Source organism: Camarhynchus parvulus, chromosome 1 (assembly GCF_901933205.1).
Source record: "Camarhynchus parvulus chromosome 1, STF_HiC, whole genome shotgun sequence".
NCBI lineage: Eukaryota > Metazoa > Chordata > Aves > Passeriformes > Thraupidae > Camarhynchus > Camarhynchus parvulus.
The window spans coordinates 30384605-30406951 of record NC_044571.1 but is presented as its reverse complement, the minus strand read 5'-3'; the positions used below and the strand labels follow the sequence as shown (position 1 = coordinate 30406951).

Sequence of the window (22347 nt, the reverse complement as noted above, 5' to 3'; positions counted from 1 at the left end):
TAATTCACATTTTCAATGGCCAGTAAAAATTAGATTCTAAACTTTCAAATGCACTCAAATACTATGGAGAACTTTAAATTAAAAGTTGTATCCCTCTAAGAATCAAATAAAAAGAGAATACAGGGTGCCTTAGTGTTCACATTAAAAAATCTAAAAATCCTTAGTGCAAAGAATACAAAATCACTGATTTTTACTGAAGCTTTGAATTTCATTTTTTCCATGTGAGGTCAAACATCCGTTGAGATCTGACACTTTCTCCTCAGCCAGATTTTGGACAGGCAGTTTCACCTATTAGGACAGCTGGTGGTTTCAAGACCAACCCTAGCATAGCCCTCAGTCACTGCTGGCCAGATTTTTTTTGTTCTGCTTACTGCCAACATGCAAGGCAGGCAGCAGTCAGCTGTGTAAGTCTGCAAGAAGCAGTTTCAAAGAGGTACATTGAGATTTCAGAGGTATACTCAGAGCACCAACTCAGTAGAGAGGATTTCCCAGCATTCTGTGCAGAACCAAATATAATTCTTCACTCATACAAGATTTTCAATAAAATTAGTATTGTCTGAGAAAATATTCTAATGCAACATTCAGTCATGTCCTCAGGCTGTCTTTTAAATCCAATTGACTTCAGCTGATTGAAACACAAAAAGAATGAGTAAAGGTCACTGATACAGGGCATTACACATAGGGGGATAGAATATAAGAAAATAAAGATAGTGTAGAAAGTAATCTTACCCCTAAGGAGTTGCAGCTGGGCCAATTACCAAAGATTAGGAACAGGCCTGACTTTAACAGGCCACAGTTGTAACCAATGAGAAGAAGAGTGCTATGAAAGAGTGGGTTGGCTAGTTGAGAAGGGAAATGGAGCCAGTTGGCTACTTTGTGAAGAAGAAAGAGTCAGTGCTTGGAGGAGCTGCCCACAAGAAACACCAAGAAGGTATGAAACCTTTACAATAAGGAGACAACACTATGGAACCCCTGCAGTAAGAGGACAATTACAAGCCCTAGAAACCATCCTCTCTCTGTGCCAGTTATGTGGCCTTTTACCACTGCTCTCTTCCCCCATGCCACCCCCAGCCCAGCCGATACCCAAGCAGCTGGCGAGCGCCTTGAACTCGATGAGCTGGTCCATGTTGTCGTCCAGCAGGCGGAAGGTCCTGTGGGCCAGCAGCTCGGTGTGCTCCCCGCAGGTCCAGGGCGAGAGCAGGCGGTACAGGCCGGCGAACTGCTGGGCGTCGATGCGGTACTGCTCGGCGTACGGCCGGCTGGGGTCATGGCGCTCCGGCACCGCGCTCCCGCCAGCCCAGTAGCACCTGAGCAAGTGTTCCCTCTAGGAGAGATGGACACACACAGCGGTTGTTGTGGGGCATGGCAGCAGAGAGCACGACTGGCAGAAAAAGGCATTCACATCAAACTACACTGTAACGTGCTCAAAAATCGCTCTGCAAGATGTCATAGTGATACCAAGATCATTCTTGTGTGAAAAAGCAAATCTTTCATCTGAGCAGCCAGCCACTCTCACAATTTCCAGTGGATAATTAATAAATACAAAGGGAGACAGGGCAGATTCTTGAAAAAAAATCACTGTGGGTTACTGAAACTCTGTTTGATCACATCTGACCCAGTATGTTCCTTAGCAGTTAAAGGTACAGAGGATCACAAGAAATGTGGAGTAAGCATAGGCTTGACCTGCTCATTTATTCTCTCTCAGACCTCTCCATTTGGATACTGTAGTATTAATCTTTTGTTAGGGACAGGCAAAACAAAGAGTCTCAACAAAGCAAGCTGTCCCTGGGAGAGCAAGGGAAATAAAATAGGAACCACTACCAGAAAATGAAATTAGGGGAAGCTAGTCAAAGATCCAAACCAACAGCGAGGAGCAGGAGGGAAGCACTGAAGAACAAGCCCCAGCAGCATGATCTTACAACCACTAATGGAGGCAGGATACAGCTGCTCTTGGTGACAAAGCCGTGTAACACTAACAACATACCACAGTCATATTCTCAGTATTTATGGCTGTGAACAGTACACAGAAGAAATGGTCCATTAAGGGAAATAATTACAGCTTGGACCTCTAAATCAAGTATAGTTGTACAAGCATAGATGTCCCTGTCTCCAACTTTATTGTGTGTTTCATCAAACATCAGTTTGACAGAAAGGAACTGAAACTGCTTTTAGTTTTTAAAAAACCAAAAAACAAACCTGTGAGAAAATTTGGAACAAATGGCAGGGACACAAGGTTGTGGGGTTTGGGATTTTTTTTCCCCATGGAGAAGAGAGTCTGCCTTTAAAGAGCATTTAGAGAACAGGATTTAAAAGCACTGCCAAGTTCCCAATGAGCACAGCTACATAATATTTAATTTATTCTGCATGTGAAAGTTAACAGAAGCTAGCTTGTCAGGGGCCATTTCCAAACAGAAAGTTAGAAAGGATCTCGGGAGCAGTTCTCTGAACAATCAGTACATTACTGTTCCTCTTTAACAACTGCACAACCACAGAAAGGACAAAATGGCAAGATCCCACCCAGGGAGCACAGCCCAGGCAGAGGACGGGAGGTGAATGCTGCACTGCCAAGCAACAGCTGGAAGTTATGCCAAAGAAGCCTCTATGATGTGCATCCCCTGCTTTTCAGGGAGACCAACCTTAAACAAGTCATACAATTCCTCTAAATCTTCAGGAAGAATTGAAACGTCTGGGATGACAACTCTGAGCTTAAAAAGAAAGAGAATCATGTTAGTGACATCACTGACACGGGCAGACTCACAAGCTGTCCTTAGGTGGAACCAGCTGAAAACCACTTGAAAAAAATCTTTGTGCTGTTTCTCCCTTCTTTAGGTTCACCAGTTGGACAGATCCATGAAAAGAGAAATCCCTCAAGGGTTATTAGAAACAAAGACAGGAAGTCCCTAAGCTACAGGTCACTGAGGCCAGGGAGGCATTGCATGGTGCTGTCTCTCCTCTTCCCCAGGCATCTGCCAAGTGCTGGCCACAGTCACAGATAAGGTGCTGGGCTGGACAGTCCTGCAGCTGTTCAGAACTTTAAAGCCACCCTAAACTACGATAATGCACATGGCTGCCAAAGAAAAACCATCAGCATCCCAGGGAAAAGCTTTTTGCAGAGTCAGCAATGATTTTTCAAGACCTGGTGGCCCCTTTTTATAAACTAAACCCAGGTGTCTCCAGAGGCAATGCTGAGCTACCTCAGTCAGAACAATACCCTGCTCACCACGTTCTGCTTGGTTGTATCTTCGTGGCTCTGCAGGACACGGATTCGGTGTTTGTAGCGCATGTGCTCTATCTGCTCCACAGAGTGATCTCCAAATTTCTGTAAGAGAGGAACAGAATTTTATTATTTCTGTTGTGTTTTATGATACCTGTATTAATTGGAAATACACTTTTAAAGTGCAGTGAGACCTTGAAGAAAAACCATACGCAGTCTCTAATTCATCTAGGTACTCATACTACACCTAGTCTTGTGCATGAGAGCACTTCAGTCATGGAATCTGTAAAGATGTGTATTAACTTTCCAAAGTGAATCAAACCTTCTTCTTTAAAATTCTAACTTAACTGACTAGTAGATACAAAGAATTCTTTTACCTCATAGGAGTCATGAATCAGGTTTGCTATTTCAGTCACTGGAGAGGGTTCCTGGTCGTCACTGAAGAATGCATGGTGATTACCAATAGGTGGCAGAGGGCTTTCCTCGTTTTTGACATGCTCTAAAAACCTGAAGACAGGAAATGTGTAAGAACACAGATCACATTGCACTGTGCTCTTCTCAATTCAAATATGCAGATAAGTCTTATGGCTCAGATTTAGAAATAAATTGAGTTTTGGGCAAGCTAGACTTTTCAAAAATGCCCTTGTGATTACTCATCTGAGGAACTGTAAGCCAGCCAAATGACTAAATGCTGCCCAAGGAAGAAAACTTCTGTCTCCTTGAAGTCTGGAGCAGGAAGCCTGTCAGTCCAGGGAAGGCACGGAGAGCAGCAGTAGATATTGCACACTGACGCAGGCGATGCAGGTCTCGGAGTGCCAGGAAATTTCACAGGACATCTCGTCCGACATGCAAAGCCATTGTTTGAGGCAGACACTGCGACAGCAGCAGCAGGGTGACACAGAAGGGCCCTGGTGCTTACTGAGCAATGCCTTTGCTTTAGGGCAGAAGAGCCTGAGATGAAAGGAGCACTCCTGTGTGGCCATACCTGCTCAGGATCATCAGGGCCTGCCCATCGTCCTTGCTGTTACACAGATCCACAGCGTTGGCTTCCAGTATGGCCAAGCCCAGCTGGAAAATGGCTTTGATGCCATCATAGAAGAAGCAGTCCACAACATTCACAGCACTTTCCAGGGGCATGATGCTGAGGAAAAGGGTAAGGAACCAGGAAAGAGAGATGGAAGCTAGGGCTGTCAGATCCTTCATATGTTCAGCCAGCTCTGGAAGTTGCTCTTTTATAAGCTCTTCAAACACTGACTGGTCTACCTGAGCACCTACAAGTTATAAAGGAACAGCATTAGTCAGGACTGACACAGCAAAAAAAAAAAAAAATTTAAACTAATCACTGCTGTCAACTGTTAACTGCAAGACTTTCTTAAAATTTAAACAGGCAAGGTACACACACATCTACAGTGAAAAATGCCACTATCATCCTGCTGCCCAACCGCTGTGTCCATAAACCTTACTGTACAACTTTCTGCAAAAAGTGTGTTAATTCTAAGTGCCTTTAGGGTGCAATGAAATAGCAATAGCAGCAGCTGTTGGTCTTGGCTACAAAAGCACATAATAATTAAGTGCTAGCAAAAGCAATCTTAAAGCATTTTATTGCTCCACTTGGGATGTATGCAGTAAAAATAAGACAGTACACATTCCTCTCTGATGTATGTACTCAAGTAAGTGGGCAGCAAAGGTTTTGCTTTAACTGAGAAAATGTAGGATGGAAGTCCAGATATGCCTACACACACCAAGCAGGAAGAATAATATTTACATGAAAGTACATGCACAGATACAAATATATACTTACAAGCATATGTATCTACACATAAAGAACAAAAAGCCCAGATAAAAGATTTCCTAACTGTCCCAACCAGTTTTTCCAAAGGAGCAGATCTGGGCTCTGGTTTAGCTACTAGTTCAGTTCTGCTTTGTCAGCACCTGTTACAGAATCAATGTAGTTTCATCTCAATGAAGCAGACTGTGTCTACAAACCAAATTTGCCACATCAGGGCTTTGACCAAAGACACTGCAAGTTAAAAATATTCCTGAATATAAAATGCAGTCAGCTTTTCAGTTATTTTGTCTTTCTTTTCAAGTTATTTAATTTCTTTCTTATAGTCCATATTCTGCTAATATTAGGACACAATTTTAATTGCTGAAACATATATATCCCTAGCACTCAAAACTTCTGTTGTTCAAAAGCAGAATATAACCTGGACAATCTGTGGCAGAGAGCCAGCACGTTTTGGCTTTGCAGCCAAATCATAGGGAAAAAAATAGCTATGACATTTCTCTGTCTTAGAACCGTTCATATCAGGCCCCAAAGAGATTCTGCTGGTGACTGAACAAACATTACAGCACCACAAATCAAAAATAAAAGTCCATGGACATCCAAAAAGCTTTTGAGAAACACATCAAGCATGATGCTTTGAAGAAAAAGCTTCCTGTAAATAGAAGAAAAGGAGAAAAACAGACTGGAGTTACTCAACAGAGGGAAATTTTTGTTTGGGTTTTTTTAATAAGCTTAATGCAAACAATTTAATAGCCATAGTTAACACAGACCCAAAAAACAGAGCTGGATTTAGAGGTATTTGAAGGAAGCCAGAGACAGATAGGCAAGACATATATAAATAGATCATTCCAGACTTAGAGACTGCACGAGCAAAACCAGAGCTTTAAAAGGAACATGCAACACTGCCCAGATCTTTCACAGATCTTACAGTAAGTGCTGCCACTGTAGATGAAAGTCAAGCAGATGTATTAAAATGGACTTTTCTGTCTGTTTTTTCATTAGGCTCCCAGAAAATATAAAATCTCAGCAAATGAATCTGTATTACAGCATGAGACCATAATGAGGTAGGAAAATACCAGGGCTTGCATGTGAAAAATGATGACCTTAGATGCAAGATGACATCTTCAGGACTGAAAAGGCAAATCTGAGAAAAGAAATAAGGTTTTCAGTGTTTCAAGTTGATGAGAGTGTAACAGGTAAAGTGGGGTAAGATGCCCTGCTGGATTATGCAGGGGATGGAAAGGTCATGGTAATTGAGAGTAGGATATGCTGACCCTTGCCACCACTCTTGACCCATATACAACTTGTTTCTACCTTGCACCTATCTGCCTATAATTTCCTCTATGCATTGCAGAGAGGAGAAGGACAGAGGGAATTCCTGAAGAAGGAGCCCTGCCTGCAGGCTTTTCCCATTTGCAAGCAGTGAAATAATGAAAAAGCTTGTGAAAGGGGTCAGAGCTGGCAAAGCTGAAGGAGGGAGATGAAAGAAAGAAGGTTGAGTAGGACTGAATTGCCTAAGTTGTGAAAGCAAAAATTCTAACTAACCACACATATAAATAAATAGAAGATTTTGAAAGTCATAAAGAAAAGCTCTACGACAAAAGGAAGCTTAAAAGGCCTGCTATAACCAAGGTCATTAATTTGGTCGCTGTTTGGACTGCAGAGATTACTGGCTGACACTGCAGAGGAAAGGCACAGAGACGGGTAGCAAGGTCAGAGATCACCAAAGTTATTGAGAGATCAAAATTTGGACAAACAGTATTGGCAGGGTGCACAAAGAGGAAAAGTTTGGTCTTGGAAGTGTTATACAGGAAGAAACAATACAAAGTTTAGACAAGAGCTGGTTGCAAATCAAAAAGAAAGTTGACTGAAATGCAGAGCCAAGAACACTAACTCAAGCAACAGGAACCAGAGGAGGGGCAGGGTAGAGAAGATCAGTAGCAACGATTTGGGCATGTTAAGTTCTAGGGTAAAGCAGAGCTGCAGAAATTGTGCTCAGTGAAGCAACAATGCTGCAAAACTGCACCAGTGCCACTCAGCCAGGGAGAGCAGGGCAGCTTCCAAACTGAATTCCTGGCTCTTCACACTGTGGTGAGCTATGACAGTAGAGAGACACAACACTCCTTCCTTGGGATAAAGAGGGCCAGAAAACAGACAGGACAACCAAAACTTTCAGCACTTACACAATGTAGGCTGTAGCCATGGCAAGTGACAGGCAAGATACAAAGCACAAATCAAGAACAACTCAAGGCAGGGATATGGCTGGCCAAGTGAGACAACTCAGGTGAATAGCAGAGAATGCTACTTAAGGGCAATAACCCAGCAAGCATCAGAAAGTTCTGAGTAATCCAAAGCACACTGTTGATATCTGGAAATGCTTGAGCAGTGTTTCTAAAAGCTGTGTTTCTCTCCTTTAATCAAGGAAGGAGACAGACAAACATGGAAGTCAGTAATCAAAATAGGAGTTTAAAGTCATGTCTGGAGACAAGAAGAAAAATTATGACAAGTGAGACAATGCCCAGTCCACTAGCAGAAAATACCAATGGCATTCAAAGCATCACAAAAGATGCTAAACATCCAGCTAAACTTTGGAATAACTCAGCTTTAACTTACCCTCTTGACAGTTCAGTGACAAGACAGAAACTGAGCAGTGACACAGTCTCTAGAGGGAGGTATGACAACCCCATCCTTGAAGGAAAAGACTGGAAATCTTCTCAAGTGTCTCTTTCCACTCCACAGGCAGCACAAGAGTGCCCAGACCATTTCTAGCTCCCAGAACCACTACTGCCAGGGATTTGCTCCTATCTTCACTTCCTCACACGTGACCCTGGTCCCTCTCTTTGCCACAGCAAGGGTGTAACAGCAGATGCTGCAGCTACAGACTAAGGTTAGCATTAAAAAGGGAAAAGCTATCAAACATTTCTGTAAGGGAAGTGACTCCAAAGAACAAATACTGCTTAGCCCCTCTCTTTCTGTGCATTAGGCAGTCTGCACAATGATCTTTAAAATAATGGCATTGTGCAGGAGTACTATACAGCACTATACAGCACACATAGTGCATGGCAGATGCACTTGTATCAGCTCTCATTACAAAGGGCTAGTGTAGATGCAAGCCTGCATTGCTCCAGCAGCCAGGCAATTCAGACAGTTAGATCACAAAGCAGATCTTTCCTACGTTCATCTTAAACAGCCTGAGTCTCTAACACTGCACACTCCTAGCCAAGACCCACAAGCTCTTCTATTTATGCAAGAGCCAGAAGTGTCCCCACATTCTGACCAACAGGAAAGAAAAAAACAAACTGTGAAGTTGAGCATGTATTTACAGATTGTGCAGCTCAAACCCTTCAGACCAAAACCAGCCCTGGCTGGAATCTGAGCAGCCAATGCTGCTGCCCCTGAACACCACACAAGCAGATGGAGCACCTCATCCAGCTGACCCTGAGCATTTTCCCCACCCCTGTGCCACATGGCTGCCCCTTCCCAGCCTGCAGGGCCAGGAACACGAGCTCACCTATCACTCGGTGGTTGAAGTAATCCGGCAGCATCCGCTCACACACAGCAACCAGCAGCCAAAAGGCTTCTTCCTCTTTGGCATACAGCAGCAACACGGAGGTCAAAATATTCATAGACTTACAAGGGCAAAGAAGAAAATGAGATTTGTTAGTGACAGCAAATCCTACTGACAAGAGCTCAACTGTGGCTATTTTTATAGAAAGAAAAGTAGCCTAACAGGATGTAAAGAACTAAGAAAAAAAAAGCAAGAAAAACCAGCAGCAAGAAAAAGAGAGAATACACAGCAAATACATAATTGCAACCCACAGGCATAGCAAGTTTTCTAATCTTATGTATACTGCTTTTTGTAAGAGCAATAGGAAACAATGGAGAAAAGCACAGCACTGGATTTGCCAAGATACAAAGCAGGTAACTGATACTGCAAGATGTTTAGGGGCTGCTTTCACTGCCCCCTATTCCTGTATCAGGACCACTCTGATGTCAATCAGAATTCAGGGAGCTGACCAGCTAGACAAATGACTCTCATCATTTATCATCAGTTTTGGAAGAAAGTGGCAGAAAGGTTCATTAAGCCTGTGCCCCAGTGCACTACATAAAATCTCATCTGTGCAGGCCAATTCACCCTGCACTGCTTCCAAGTATTGTCCAAGAAATGCCCTTTTCAACAAGCAGAAGCATCAGAAACAGTTTTTTCCCTTCCTGTAACTATAAATGCAGTTTTCAAAATGCTGAAGGAATATTGTTGGCAGAACAGAGCCTTTTGGTGAGACTATGTCGTCGTTTTCCAAGGAAAAATGACATTTAATATCTAAAACTACGTACTTATCCAACTAAAAGGCCTTTCTTTACAAAAAGGACCACTAAAAGCACTCTTAAGAGAACAACAGAAGGGGAGGAAGCAGCAGGGAGCACAATCCCGCTGGGAATGTCCCACCTGGCAGTATCCTATTTTGGGGTTCCTGTGTGCGTAGGCGGTGAGCACCCTCCGGAGGGCGGCTATCCCGGTCTCGCTCTGGAAGGCCGGGTGCTCGGGCAGCGAGCGGTGCAGGTCGCGCTCGATCTCCTCCCTTGCCATGCAGCACCTGCCCATGGAGGCCTCCACCAGGTGTATGTAGTAGCCAGGGTGCGAGGCGAGATCCGTCTGCGCGTCTGGAGGCAGCAGGAAGGGAGGAAGAGGAAGATGGGAGTGGATAAGGACGATGCTAAACCTAAGTGTTGTGGGAATACTGCTCAAAAGGGTATAAGCAAGGTGGTTTTCCCCAAGGTCTGTGAATATCCAGACCTAAAAGACAAAGTCCTATCAAAATACACGTCTTGAAAACTAAGTACTAGCAAAGCTTACATGACACAACATCATTCGGAACACCTTGACTGAGCAAAAGATGTCTCCAGCAGAAAGTACTGGTTTGGGTTGAAAGTATTGGTTAAAGATCACCTCATTCCAACCCCCCTGCTGTGGGCAGGGACACCTTTCACAAGACCAGGTTGCTCAAAGCCTCATCCAGCCTGGCCTTGAACACTTCCAGGGATGGGGCATCCATGGCTTCTCTGGGCAACCCCTTCCAAGTGTCTCACCATCCTCACATATTACTGGGAGAAATGTACTCAGCACTGTTCACATCCTTCAAGGAGGAAAAGCTCCACATTTACAAATGTCTGAATATGCCATATATTGGATTAAGGACTAAACTTGAGATCACAGTGTAGGCACATTCTGGCTCTGCCATATCTGTTGATGAAATGAGCTGTTTTTACCATCTCCAGTTTCTGTAAGCCCTGCCAGCATTCAACAAGAAGCAGGAGCAGGTCTGCCAACTTTGAGATTGTCATTATTTTGCAATAATCTGATTTGTCTAGGGCTAACTCGGTATTTACGTTACAATCTAATTGCTGCTTGAAGATGAACATTGTTTTGTGAAAACATGATGCTAATTTTAAATTACATAGATTACAAAGATGTTATTTTGATTCTTCTGTACATCATATGGTATCATCATGAGGTAAAACTTTTACAGATCTACCCGGGTACTTCCTTGCATATATTAGTTCAGTTCAGATCATGTCTTTTCCTTAAGCAGTATCACAGGTTACACGTAAAGGACATTTAATTGCACTTGAGAGATTTCTTGCCTAAATGTTTTGCGATCTCCAGAATCAGATGATGCCTACAGCCAACATTTCTAAGCATGCCCACCTGAGAAAAGCAGCCAGAGTTTGCCTCTTAAGGATTCAGGAATTCCCATAGCAACAAGTTTTCTGATTTTCTCGGTGCGAAACATGCACACGGTTCTGCCATACTCTGCAAAATGGTCATCCCACAGGCTCTCTTTGATTTGCTCCCTAGACTGGGAACAAGAACATACATTAAAAAAAAACAAACATCATGTGAGAACTGTTAAACAAAAGCATTTCACATATTAGAAATTCCACAAGGTATTCCATTCCAATGGAAATGGGAAGTCTGCTCTAGGGACTTTGACTTTCCCCACTTTGCATATCTCATTCACCACACAGGGATAAAGATTATATATATCCACCAGAATGAAATGGGGGGAGGGAGAAGAAAAAAATCCAACCTAATAAAAAAGTTGTCCCGTATCTAACTTCTCCAAACAATACATTTTACTAAAAACATCTGTCTGAATATAACCCCAGCTTTTTAAAAACAAAACCTAAAACTCCTACAGCTTTCCCCAAATGTTACATACCTTTCCAAAATCAAGGCCTGGCATTCCTGACTGATGAAAGTCTGACCTTAGTGCTTCTGCATTGAGCAAGTAATTGTTCTCCTTTTCACATTCACTTCTCTCTTTCCCATGTGAAGCCTCTGTTCCCAGACACGCAGGCTCATCATCCCCCAGCGTGCACATGGATCCAAAGGCAAGGCTGTTCTGCAATGCCAGATCAAAGTGGTAATGACTGAAAAGGCTAAGAACTACATCCTCAACTGTCCTCGAAACAGAGCTGGGTTACCCTTTGCCTTTTGCATCAAAACCTTTAACACTTTTCAAGAGGAAAGGTCTTCCTCAAGACTTTATACAAATTGTCATTCATTTGCACGTCAGGAAAAGGGTTGTTACTTTAAAGCAAAAGTTGCTAGCCAATTCTAAGTGTCCTTGATGACAAGCTACCCAATAGTCTTCTCCTGTTATGATTTGAAAGACAAAATCACAGAACAATTTAGGTTGGAGAGGACTATCATTTTCAATTCCCTGCTCAAAGCAGGAGCTCTCAGCCCTGGTTGCTGGAGTCTGTGCCTAGTCAAGTTGAGTAGCTTCAAGAAAGCAGAGTGCATGGCTGCTCTGGGCAGCCTGGTCCAGTTCTGCCCAACCATGAGGGGAAATCTCTCTTTTTATCTATTCAGATTTTTCCTTGCTAAACCTTGAAGCTGTGGCTGCTTGTCTTTCAACTGGCATATGGAAGGAAAGTTTGCCTTTATCTTCCAACTCGCCACTATTTGGCAGAAGCCTGGCTGAGGAAGCCCTGCTCCCTCCACCTCTCCTTATAAAGCAGGTGCTCCAGCCCCTGACCATCTTATAGCCCTCCACCAGCCTTACTCCAAATTATCAATGCTTTTCATGTGTAATCAAGCAGAATCAAACCTGGACACAGTACTCCTTATGAGGCTCGTAAGTGCTGAATAAAAGGGAATAGTAACGTTCCATGACCTGCTAGTTACAATCCTGCTAGTACAACCTGATATGAGGTTGTCCCTCTGCATTGTAGGAGCACACAGCTGACTTACAGGCTCAACTTGTTCATGACTCCTCCTCCTTTTCCACACAGCTGTTTTCCAACCAGCCCATTCCCAGCCTCTCCTGTCACATGGGCTTGTTTTGCCAGGTTTCACATTTGCTTTTGTTGAACTTTGAGAGGTCTTTATCAGCCCATTCCTCCAGACTGTGGAGGTCTCTGTGAAGGGCAGCCATCCCAGTCCCTGCTCTCCCCAGCATGTCAATCACAACTATGCTGTGAGTGTCCTCTATCCCACCAGCCAGCTCTTTAAAGGTGGCATCAGATAAGCATTGGCTCAAGATCAGTTTGGGGGCCTCCCAAAGAAGGCAGGACAGTGGAATAATGGATAAACATATTAAATTAATAATAAAACAAAAGTTCAGTACCTGATTGTTATTTTGCAAGTTGTTGCAGTGCAATGTGTTGCTGGAGTTCACCTCTTTGAACCTCTGGAGCAGGTTCTCCACCAAAGTATCTCTGTCCTTCAGCTCAATGAACTGAAAGGCTGTCTTACTCCTTATGCTAACAATGATGGGATTAGGGAGAAGGCTTGTGTCCTCCATCTTCTCTATACTGATTACCTTCCCAGAGACATTACAGAAAACACATTAGGCACCACATCCACAAAAACATTCAAATTTTCTACATGTACCAAAACACAGCAATTCATATGCATGCTTTAAATGTGGTTATTCATATTGGCTTTCCTTGATCAAACACATCCAACTGCCTGAAGTTCGTGGTCTCTCTAGAAGCTCAAACCAAATGTCAAAAAGTATTCCAGATGCCTTTTTTTTCCCTAAATTACTTTTCATCCCACTTCTAAACAGCAGAGTGAGGGAAAAGATAAGACAGGAGTGTATGATTTAAAAAAATATTTATAAAAGGACCAACTTGATCGAATTCTGGGTGTGGAGAAGGAAATTTACTTTCCCACCTTTGAAGATGGGGAAAAACAGTTGTTTTGTTAGTTTTTATTATGTATACAACACTGTTCTCATATTGTTTTCTGTTTCTGCAACAGGAAGGTAAGTTGCTACAGTTATGATTTGGATGTTACTCTATTATTAGTCCAGGATGAAAGGAAAGCTTTAATTAAGAGATCATAACAGCCTTGTATCCACAGCAGATAAGACAGGTGTTAGCTGACAGTTTCCTTCTCATGTTCTACTCCCACCACCCTCCCTTGTGCTCTCCCCCTCCATTTAAACTCATCTATTGATTTCATGGAAATTTGTCAGCCCATCACTGCAGGCATAACATCCCCTCTTTCTCTCTGCCCTACAGCCTGGCAAAGTACCCATAGATTTGTTAAAGGCTGTCTACAGAGGGAGAGCTCAACACTTGTGTTGATCCCAGGCAAGGATGCTTTTGCATTGCTGGAATGGGTCCAAGCCAGTCTCCATCAACATCAAGCTGGATGTACGTGTTTGTGGAGCTGGGAGAGGAGCCCTGTCCAAGTCTTGGGCCAAGCAGACTCTGTTTTTGCAGTGTTCTGTCCTGCTGCATTACCTGTCCATACCTCACTTTGAGGATAGTTTTGAATCACCCATATTTTTAGGAGCTCAGGCCCTAAGGAGTCCCAGAACAAGCTGTACAACCATCCTGTAGGCAGGATACACACAAATATCCTACTCTTTTTCACCAAACAACACTTTGTCAAGGTAAGTCAAGTGGCAGCAGAGGCTTAGGGTAGAAAAAGGCAGATAAGGACCCAAAATTAAACAAACAAAAAACTCTACCTCTCTAAGTGGGATGATAACAGTGCAACAGCCATTTTCTTTACTGGCAAAACAGATGTAACTGTCTGAAGTATACATTGTCCCCGCTGTGTGACAGCGACTGAAGGGCGTCCAGAGAGAGCAGTCCACAACTTCGTGCAGCTTCTCCTTCCTGGGCAATCTGAAGAAGGCCCGAAAGAATTCATTCTGTGCTCTGGCTTCAAGATCCCTTGAGAAAAAGCAGCAAGAATGAATCATGAGATCCCGAAAGTCAGGACATGCAGTTTGAGGCTAACTTTTCTTGTTGGCCTCACCAAGAGCTAGGAATACAGAATAAAAGCACCATGCACAGCAATCTTCAGTGCTTATGTGAACAGAGCACTGTACAAGCAACTTTGTAATATGTTAAAAGGAAAACATTATCAGTAACTGCTTGTTTAACAATAAGGTCAAAAGCAACTAGTATAGTAACTAGGAAGGGAAAGGACACTAATTTGAATCAGCTGTTTTGCTGGTTTGGGGGTTTTTTACATTATTTTTAAACCATGTATTTTCTGTGGCTGCTATATGACTTTACAGACTCCAAGAGTTACAAATTTCAGTGCCCAGGAGACAACTGAATCTTTCATCTGATGAACACATATCGAGCAAGGGAGATTACCCTAATGTCCTTGTTTCCCTTCACAGTAGCATTACCAACATCGCCCCAGGGACTTGCACCTGCACCCAAAAGTAATGCATTTGTTCACTGACTACCTCCAAAGTGGTCAGTAATAGAAGTGCTAATGATGGTGGCATTTACATGATGGAATCCTTAACTTGCAGAGTAGCAGCCTCAGAGAGCCCTCAGAACAGTTTCAAAATGCAGAACACTTTCAGGTCACTTACAGACTCAGTTGGGGATAACAGCACCAGCCACACTCAGTTTGAACTTGGCCTCCTTCCAGCCACCCATCCACATTTAAGTGAAGAGAAAAGTTTAAATAAATGAAACTTTCATTACTGAGCCATGGTTATACAGACTTGGCTTTGGGGACTTATTTTTCTTCTCCTTTCTTAATGAAGAAGCCTGCAGTAATTTAGAGAACTATGCAATTACATTATAAACAGGCCATGGCTATTAGCTCACCAACAGCAGCTCCAGAAACATTAGGGCTTAAATTCTATTATTTTCTTTACTACAAGTAAATTTTTCCTAGCGTGATTCACCTTAGGGAAAAGGGAAAAAAAAAAAAAAAGCTGGATTTTGTGCCACTGAAAGAATTTAAAGCGTGGGCTGGAGCACAACAGGGAGTGGTACCTTGGTGCTGTAAATCCCCTCTTCACTCCTTCCTTCACCCACCTCTTCTGCAGACACCTTCCCTCTACCCCAGCCCTGTTCCCTGTTAAAATATATGTTGAGACAAATGAAGCCACTGGCTCAATAAGTAAATAAATTACTTGTTTGGGTTTTGGGTTTTTTAGTTTAGTTGAATCCACAGAAAAAGACTTAGCCACAAGAAACAGGGAGGAAGACAATCCAGAACAGAGACCTGAGAAGAGAGGATCTGTATCTGCAAGCAACAGAAAAGACAGAATGGGCTCAACCAGCGTTCAGCTTCTGTTTCCTACTCAAGCACTATCTTCCTTAATAATATTATCCAATGAAAGCAGACAAATAGTCTCCTGTTTTTTCACAGAGAACAAAGAGAAACCCCCTTTGTGAAGAAAGACAAAAAGATTGCTCCCGAGCTGAAATTCCACAGCGAGAGTAACTCTGATAAGTGCCTGCAGCGATCTACTATTGTGACAAAGCTGGATCAGGATATGCCTCCTAGTTAACTCACCACTAAAATATTTTCCATTTCTGCACAGCACAGATGAATGCTCCTGATAGCATCTGCAGTCAGGTCTGGTAGAGCTGTGCTCTCCTGCTATTGTGCTGCAAGGTAAGAGCCCCCCAGCATCTACTTGGTTGTGAAGATTTCTTGACCTTTAAGTGAAAAGAGGCTTTATACAGAAGAGTGGGACCTCTACTGAGGCATGCATGTCTGTTATTTAAGAGCTGACTGCTTCCTATGCTCCAAAATCTGAAGCTTCTGCGTTTTCAGGATTTTCCCGCATTTCCTGGGGCTGTGGGCTCCACATGCAGGGACTTTCAGACAACAAACCACAGGATTCTAAGCTGAAGAAGAATGACATTAGTCACATCTGAAACTAAGTAAATTCACCAGCACTGTATCCACCCCCACTAACCCGTGGAAGGCTGCCAATCCCAACATCCCTGGAACTGCCTGTCCCCCCATGACTCACGCACAGGCTCACACAGGGACACCACAGGGAACACACCACAGCCAGGGCTGCCCCAGAAACAAGTGCTGAAATGGACCAGCCTGCTTGGAGGAGGGATCCCAGAATAAAAAATGGTAGCAGAGGGACAAGATGCTGACAGCACCTACCACTGTGGGCTCAAACAAGAGGTTTTATTCTAAAGTTGAACACCAAGAATATATTTCCTGTTAAGCAAGCAAATTCTAGGGCTTAAAGGTTTCCCTTCATAAACATACCCAAACAAAATTAGAGTTGGTTAAAAAAACCCCTAACCCTACAACTCTAAAAAACCCACAAACAAATTTAGCTCCTAAAACAAGACAGGCAATTGTTTAAATATGATACAACAAAGATGGCCCACGTCACCAAGTCCCACAGCTTCCATTTAGAGTTTCACAAGACCTCCAACACCAAACAGAAATGCAATCTTTCTACTTGCACCCCTACCTGTTTGAAAATTTCTACTCTCACTTAACTATTTCCGAGTGGGTTTGGTTGTTAAGCAAATGCAGCATACTGAGTAGTACTTAACTAAAAAAAGGAAAGCTATCATTATGTAAAAATAATGTTTATTGAGTTATTTACACAAGCATCAGAAGAATAAAAGGCAACAAGATGCAACTGCCTTGTTCCCTGCTTTTCAAAAAACTCAGCAATTCCTTCTGAGTGCAGCTCCCAACTTGCATGTTATGGGATCATGGACTGCCTCCAACTCCAGCACTTCAAAGGGAATGGCAAGCCTGAACTGCAATAACTCCTTAGTGCATGACCCCCACATCACCTTCCAAGAGCTTTAAATTAAAGGAAATAACACACACAAGACTAACAAAATGCCTAGAAGCATCAGGATGCTTAAAATGCTGTCCTCACTGTCAAATGTTTTTCTGTGCTTTAAATCCAGCAGAAGCCAACTTGGCAAGATTTTAGCTCTGCTGAGTCACTTGTTGCCTGTCTAAAATCTAAACAGCCTTGTTGACCTCTTGTTTCAAGAGACAGATTACTAGATTCTTCTAACTATTGAGACTCCAGAAAGTAAGATACCTTGGAAATAACACATCCAACAATATATGTCTTTTTTTTTTAGAAGAACTGCTAAATTCATGTGGGAAGAAAGGCTTCTTATAAGCAAGTCAGGAGATGTTATCTGAGAAGAGCCAACATGGACTTGTCAGGACACATGTACACTGAACAACATTCCCTTACACAGCAGGAACACTAGACTTGTAGATGAAGGAGCTGCAATGAATGTTTTAGCCAAAATTTATGAAAGTCTTGATATAGCCTCTCATGAAACTAATTAAACTAGAACTGGCAAACTGTTGTACCAAGACAGTTGCAAAAGAGTACCTCAAAACACAGCCCTTCAGAGCTTCCTAATAAATTAGAAGGTTGTATCAAGAGGACTCCCTTGGGAATCTGTCCTAGATTAACTTCTGTTCAATGTCTTCATTGTCAACCTGTATGATGGATCAAGAGATTGTCACTAAACCTGCACCTGATGCAAGGCTGGTAGAGGCTAATGAACATAAAAACAGGATCAGGTTCAGATTTATATTTATAAATTTAAGCGATGTTGTGGAAAAAAACCATTACAAATATTTTCAGCTGTATATCATAAGCTTCACAAATGCAGCACGGAGATGAATTCCACCAGGAGCCATCCCTGGGGGTTACACAGGAACACAGGCTGAACAAGAGCCAGTGGCCTCATGCTCACAGGAGGAAAAGGAACACTGCCTGCGCTGCAGAAGTTCATGGCCACCAAATGCAGCATGGCACTCCCAGAACTGGCAAGGTTTCTGGGGCAATTCTATATCCCTCCACTGTGTGCCTGCCCCAACATGGCATCAGTGATGAATGTCCAGAGAAGAGTGACCAGAATGGCTAAAATCCACACTGATAAGAAAACCCTGGTGGAAGTAGGGCAGTGCAGCTTCAAAAAACTTTAATAATTAAAAAAAAAGAGAAAGAAGATACACATCAACCCTCAAACGCATAAATGATTGCTCTAAGTGAGCGCAAACTGCTCCAAAGAAAGTGAGCACCTCTGATCTCTTCAATAGTACTGGATAGAACAAAAGGTGACAGACCCAAAAAGCGTGGAAGATTCAAGTTAGACCTCAGACTTCTCAGTGACAGAACAGTGAAGTACTGGTATGGATCCCGATATGCCCATTACTGCAAATCCTAAAAAACACATTGGCAGTCATGAAGAGATAACCCAAACCCTACCTTTTGCTACAGAGACACAATAAAAGGAAGTTTTTTCTAGTCACATTCTACTTGTTGCTCAAGGTTTAAAGCATTCTCAGATTCTCTCTCTGAAGGAATAAATGCAGATTGAAGCGACATTTATGACTCAGGATACTTCAAACAGTTTCCATTGGGCTTAGATCAGTGTTAACAACCTTCTTTGCCTTCACATGAAGCAAAGTCATTCTCATTGGTAATACACAGTTAAACATGAAGAAAGACACTTGATGTGGTTAGAGCCTGGGAAAACATATCACACTGTTAAAACCTTACCTATACCAGCACTAAAGCTTTTAAATTGTGGGTTCTGCTCTAGAGAATTTCTCACTACATTTGAGAAATGAAATGGGTACTTTTACATCCTGAAAGAGATGGAAATTAGAAGTATGAGAAACCTATACCAGAAACTGCTGCAGCCTTTTTTTTTTAAAAAAGAAAAAGTAGTTACCATATATATTCCAGTAAAATTGTATGGCACATACATTTGTCTACAAGAAATGGCATTTGCAGGTACCAAACACATCAGCTTTACTTTGCTTTTTATGGCAATTACCTCCATTGCCATTGATCCCTTCATAATTCATTGTTCTGTGCTTAATCATTTCATTAAACAGCACAAACAATTGCATACTGACTTATTTGACTCTGGCCATGACATAATTTGTGTCACAGGTTGTGGGCCTAATCCCATGGCCTCTCTGAGTCCCATCCCTCCACGGATCAGCAAGACGACCCAAAAGCCTCAGGAATCGCAAAGGTTTATGGTTTTCAGACTGTAGAATATACAAATCATGACAGCACTGAAAATGCATTTCTCTAAAAATAAAGATGTTGAAACAAGCCTCTCACAAAAGAAAGCCTAGCAAACACAAGACATCTACAAATTCATCAATTTGTCAGAGCTGGAATAGTTCAAATGATGTGTATGTCTGCTTTCGTTTTCATAGATTATTATTTGCTTCCTAATCATGTACAAGAATTAACAATAACAATTAGAGGGAACATGTTGAGAGAAAAGCAATTGCTCTTGTAGTACTAAAATGGCTTCAAGAAAAAAAGCAGCAACCAAAACTTCATTCACCAAGAAAGTAAAACATTCCCCCCAAAACATGTTAACACTAAAAACCAGTTTATCCACTAGTCAAACTACAGTCTTGCTTAATCACCTTACATTAAAGTGGTTGCTGAAGTGGGACAAAGGGCACCAGAAACAGCAACTTATCCAACCACTGCCTAATTCATGCAGAGGAAATGGGATTTTGGTATCATCCGTGCCATCCCAAGCCACAGCACAGGTTAGAGAACATCTTGACCAGGAAATCTCCAGGGAAATATATTTTTGATATATTTATTTGATATATTTTTGATATATTTATTCCTTCTCCCTGTGTTCCTTTTACTTTCTTTTTTCTTCTTTAGTTGGAGGGAAGGAGAGACAGAACCAGTTTGAATAAGTGTGTGGGAAGGTTTCTCTTGCTTGACCACTAATGGGCACACTGCTTTTCAAAAATGCCACAATGTACTTACAAGATGATTACCTGAGAGCCCCTTTTTATAGCATATTACTAAGCTTATACTTTTCTTTAAAACTGTAATTTTATTTTCTTTCCATTCAGTTAGTACCCCTGATTCAAAGACTATTTTGGGAAATGAAAATGACAAAAACTGGTCGATGCTGAAAAATATCTCCCCCCGGGTTTTTGTTACATCTCCTCTGGATTTCTCTTCCTGCATCTAACTTTTCAGCCCAAAAGCAGGAGGAACATAAAATGGTAAACCATGGAAAGGGGCTGAGATACAACCTAGCACAGCCATATTCTACATTAGCTAAAGTATACATCCCTACATCTCTTGAGCCAAAAGCCTACAACGTTAAAAAAATCAAGTTATATACATAGTGTAAAAACAATGGCAGCTCTTGTACTCCAAGGAACCCTGGTTATTAAAAAAAGCCTGCAAAGATTTTTATGGCTGCTCACCACTGTGTTACCTCAACAGAATTCTGCAATGATAAAATCGTGGTGTCACTGATTTTCCTTATTGTGTGTATGTATGAAATTGCAGAGGAAGTCCATTTTATTGTTTTAAACTCCATTATGACACTTTGCAGAAGTGTTTAGCTGAGAGATAGGCCCACCACCACTGTAAAAATGTCCCTCAGAAACAATAAAATGGCTACTGGTCTCTTTTTTGGGAAATGATACCATGCATTCCTTATGTTTTAGTCAGGAAGCAACAGCTGGGTGATTCCCTTCATACCCCTGGCAGAGGGAGAGGAAGGAAGAGCAAGAAAGAGCATGATTCAAGAGGAGATAACTGCTCCACAAACATCCCATTCAGAAAAGAAGTATTTTAAATCAGCACGTTAACCTTGAAGCCCGAGGCAAATTCCAGTTAGGGCTATTTCATCCTGCCCACCTACAATTCCTCAGGGCAGCTTCCCCCCCCTTTCTCGAAGCAGCAAATAAAACACAGAGTTGTGTGTTGCGCTACCAGCAGAGAAATAGCCATCGATCTTTCCCTGAGAGCCAATGCATTTCTGTAGTGGGAGAGGAACGCAGGGATGCATTTCAGGGATGCAAGGGGTAGAGCTGACAATAGCAATACCACAACTGTGTGTTTTTTAAGTCCTGTAACTGCTTGCTGAAGTGGCTACGGCAATCACACTAGTGGGAATTCCATGTTTCAGATATGATCAAAAGCAGTAATTCCAGAGAACTGAAGGCACTAGGGAAGCCTACACACTACCAAAAATTTAAGCAAAATAATGCTGCTCTTCAGGGAAGATGGAAAATATCCCTTGCTGCAATCTTCCCTTCTATGGTCACAGTACTTTTGAAACTTTGCATTGTTTAAGGGAAGAATATAAAGTCAAAAAATGTATCTTGCATAAAGTTAAAATGCACCTTTTAGATACAGCCTAACACACTGTGAAGTCTCTTTTGCATCCAATCAAACAAAGCTTTGAAATCTTACCCAGCTAACACACCAAACCATGAATCCCACTATTGAACCTCTGCTAATGAGACAGTTTATCTTTTTACCTCTTGGTAATCTGAGTAGGATCCTGCAGGCCTGGATCCAGTTCAAAGATTTCATTATCGAGTAGCCTTCGGAGTGTCACATCGGCCAGCTGCTCCATGATCCTGAAAGCCTCAGAGATATTGAGGAAGGTGGAGAAGTCGCGCTCCTTATTTGCTGTGGTGACACGGACTGTGTCCGTCATGAAGACATTGGAGGTTCTTTCCAGCTTCTGGACCTCAACCCAAGGAATGATAAGTTTCACTGCAATCCAAGAGAAGAGCAAAAGTGTGCTGGAAACTTCGCTTACATCTTTCAGATTTGGGAAACAATCAAATTCAGAATGAAAAGGAAACCAAAGAGGAGAGAAATTTTTGTGGGCAAGACCAAGCACATGCTGAAGTGTCTGTTATGACTCTGCATTCAATCTCACCCACTCCAAAAGACGTGTCTTTTTCAGAATCTCTCCCTCAAAATTTTAACTATCTTCACAAGAAATGCTAGACTGGGGAGTGGTGCCTTTGCAGAACATCTGCCATACCCTGTGCTCCTAACTCCTTTACAAGTCATTTCTGCAGCCTGCTTCCTTGCCACCAGAAGAAACAGTACATCTCCAGAATACAGAGAGAAGAGAGAAAGGCTTTGTAATCTCCTAGAAACAAAACACTAGGCAGGTGGAAAACCAATTACATGCACAGTTACTTTAGCTTTTAAAATAAAGCTAACTCCCCTCCAAAAGAAAGCTGTTTTGGAGAATGCTATAAAGTGTAATTACGACTATAAACAAGACATTA

The 22347-nt window shown here is 42.2% G+C and overlaps 1 protein-coding gene across 1 annotated transcript in view; it reads right to left on the bottom strand.

Moving 5' to 3' along the window:
* Positions 1 to 22347, bottom strand: part of TBC1D8 (TBC1 domain family member 8) — a 49574-nt gene that overhangs the window by 4039 nt on the left and 23188 nt on the right. The window contains exons 5-16 of the mRNA XM_030950848.1: positions 21577 to 21817; positions 13991 to 14198; positions 12635 to 12829; positions 11222 to 11404; positions 10708 to 10858; positions 9448 to 9662; positions 8512 to 8629; positions 4200 to 4485; positions 3592 to 3721; positions 3221 to 3319; positions 2637 to 2705; positions 1084 to 1324 (exon numbers count right to left, since the gene is read on the bottom strand). Of these exons, the coding sequence (XP_030806708.1) occupies positions 1084 to 1324; positions 2637 to 2705; positions 3221 to 3319; positions 3592 to 3721; positions 4200 to 4485; positions 8512 to 8629; positions 9448 to 9662; positions 10708 to 10858; positions 11222 to 11404; positions 12635 to 12829; positions 13991 to 14198; positions 21577 to 21817 (2136 nt within the window). The remainder of the gene's footprint in view (positions 1 to 1083; positions 1325 to 2636; positions 2706 to 3220; positions 3320 to 3591; positions 3722 to 4199; positions 4486 to 8511; positions 8630 to 9447; positions 9663 to 10707; positions 10859 to 11221; positions 11405 to 12634; positions 12830 to 13990; positions 14199 to 21576; positions 21818 to 22347) is intronic.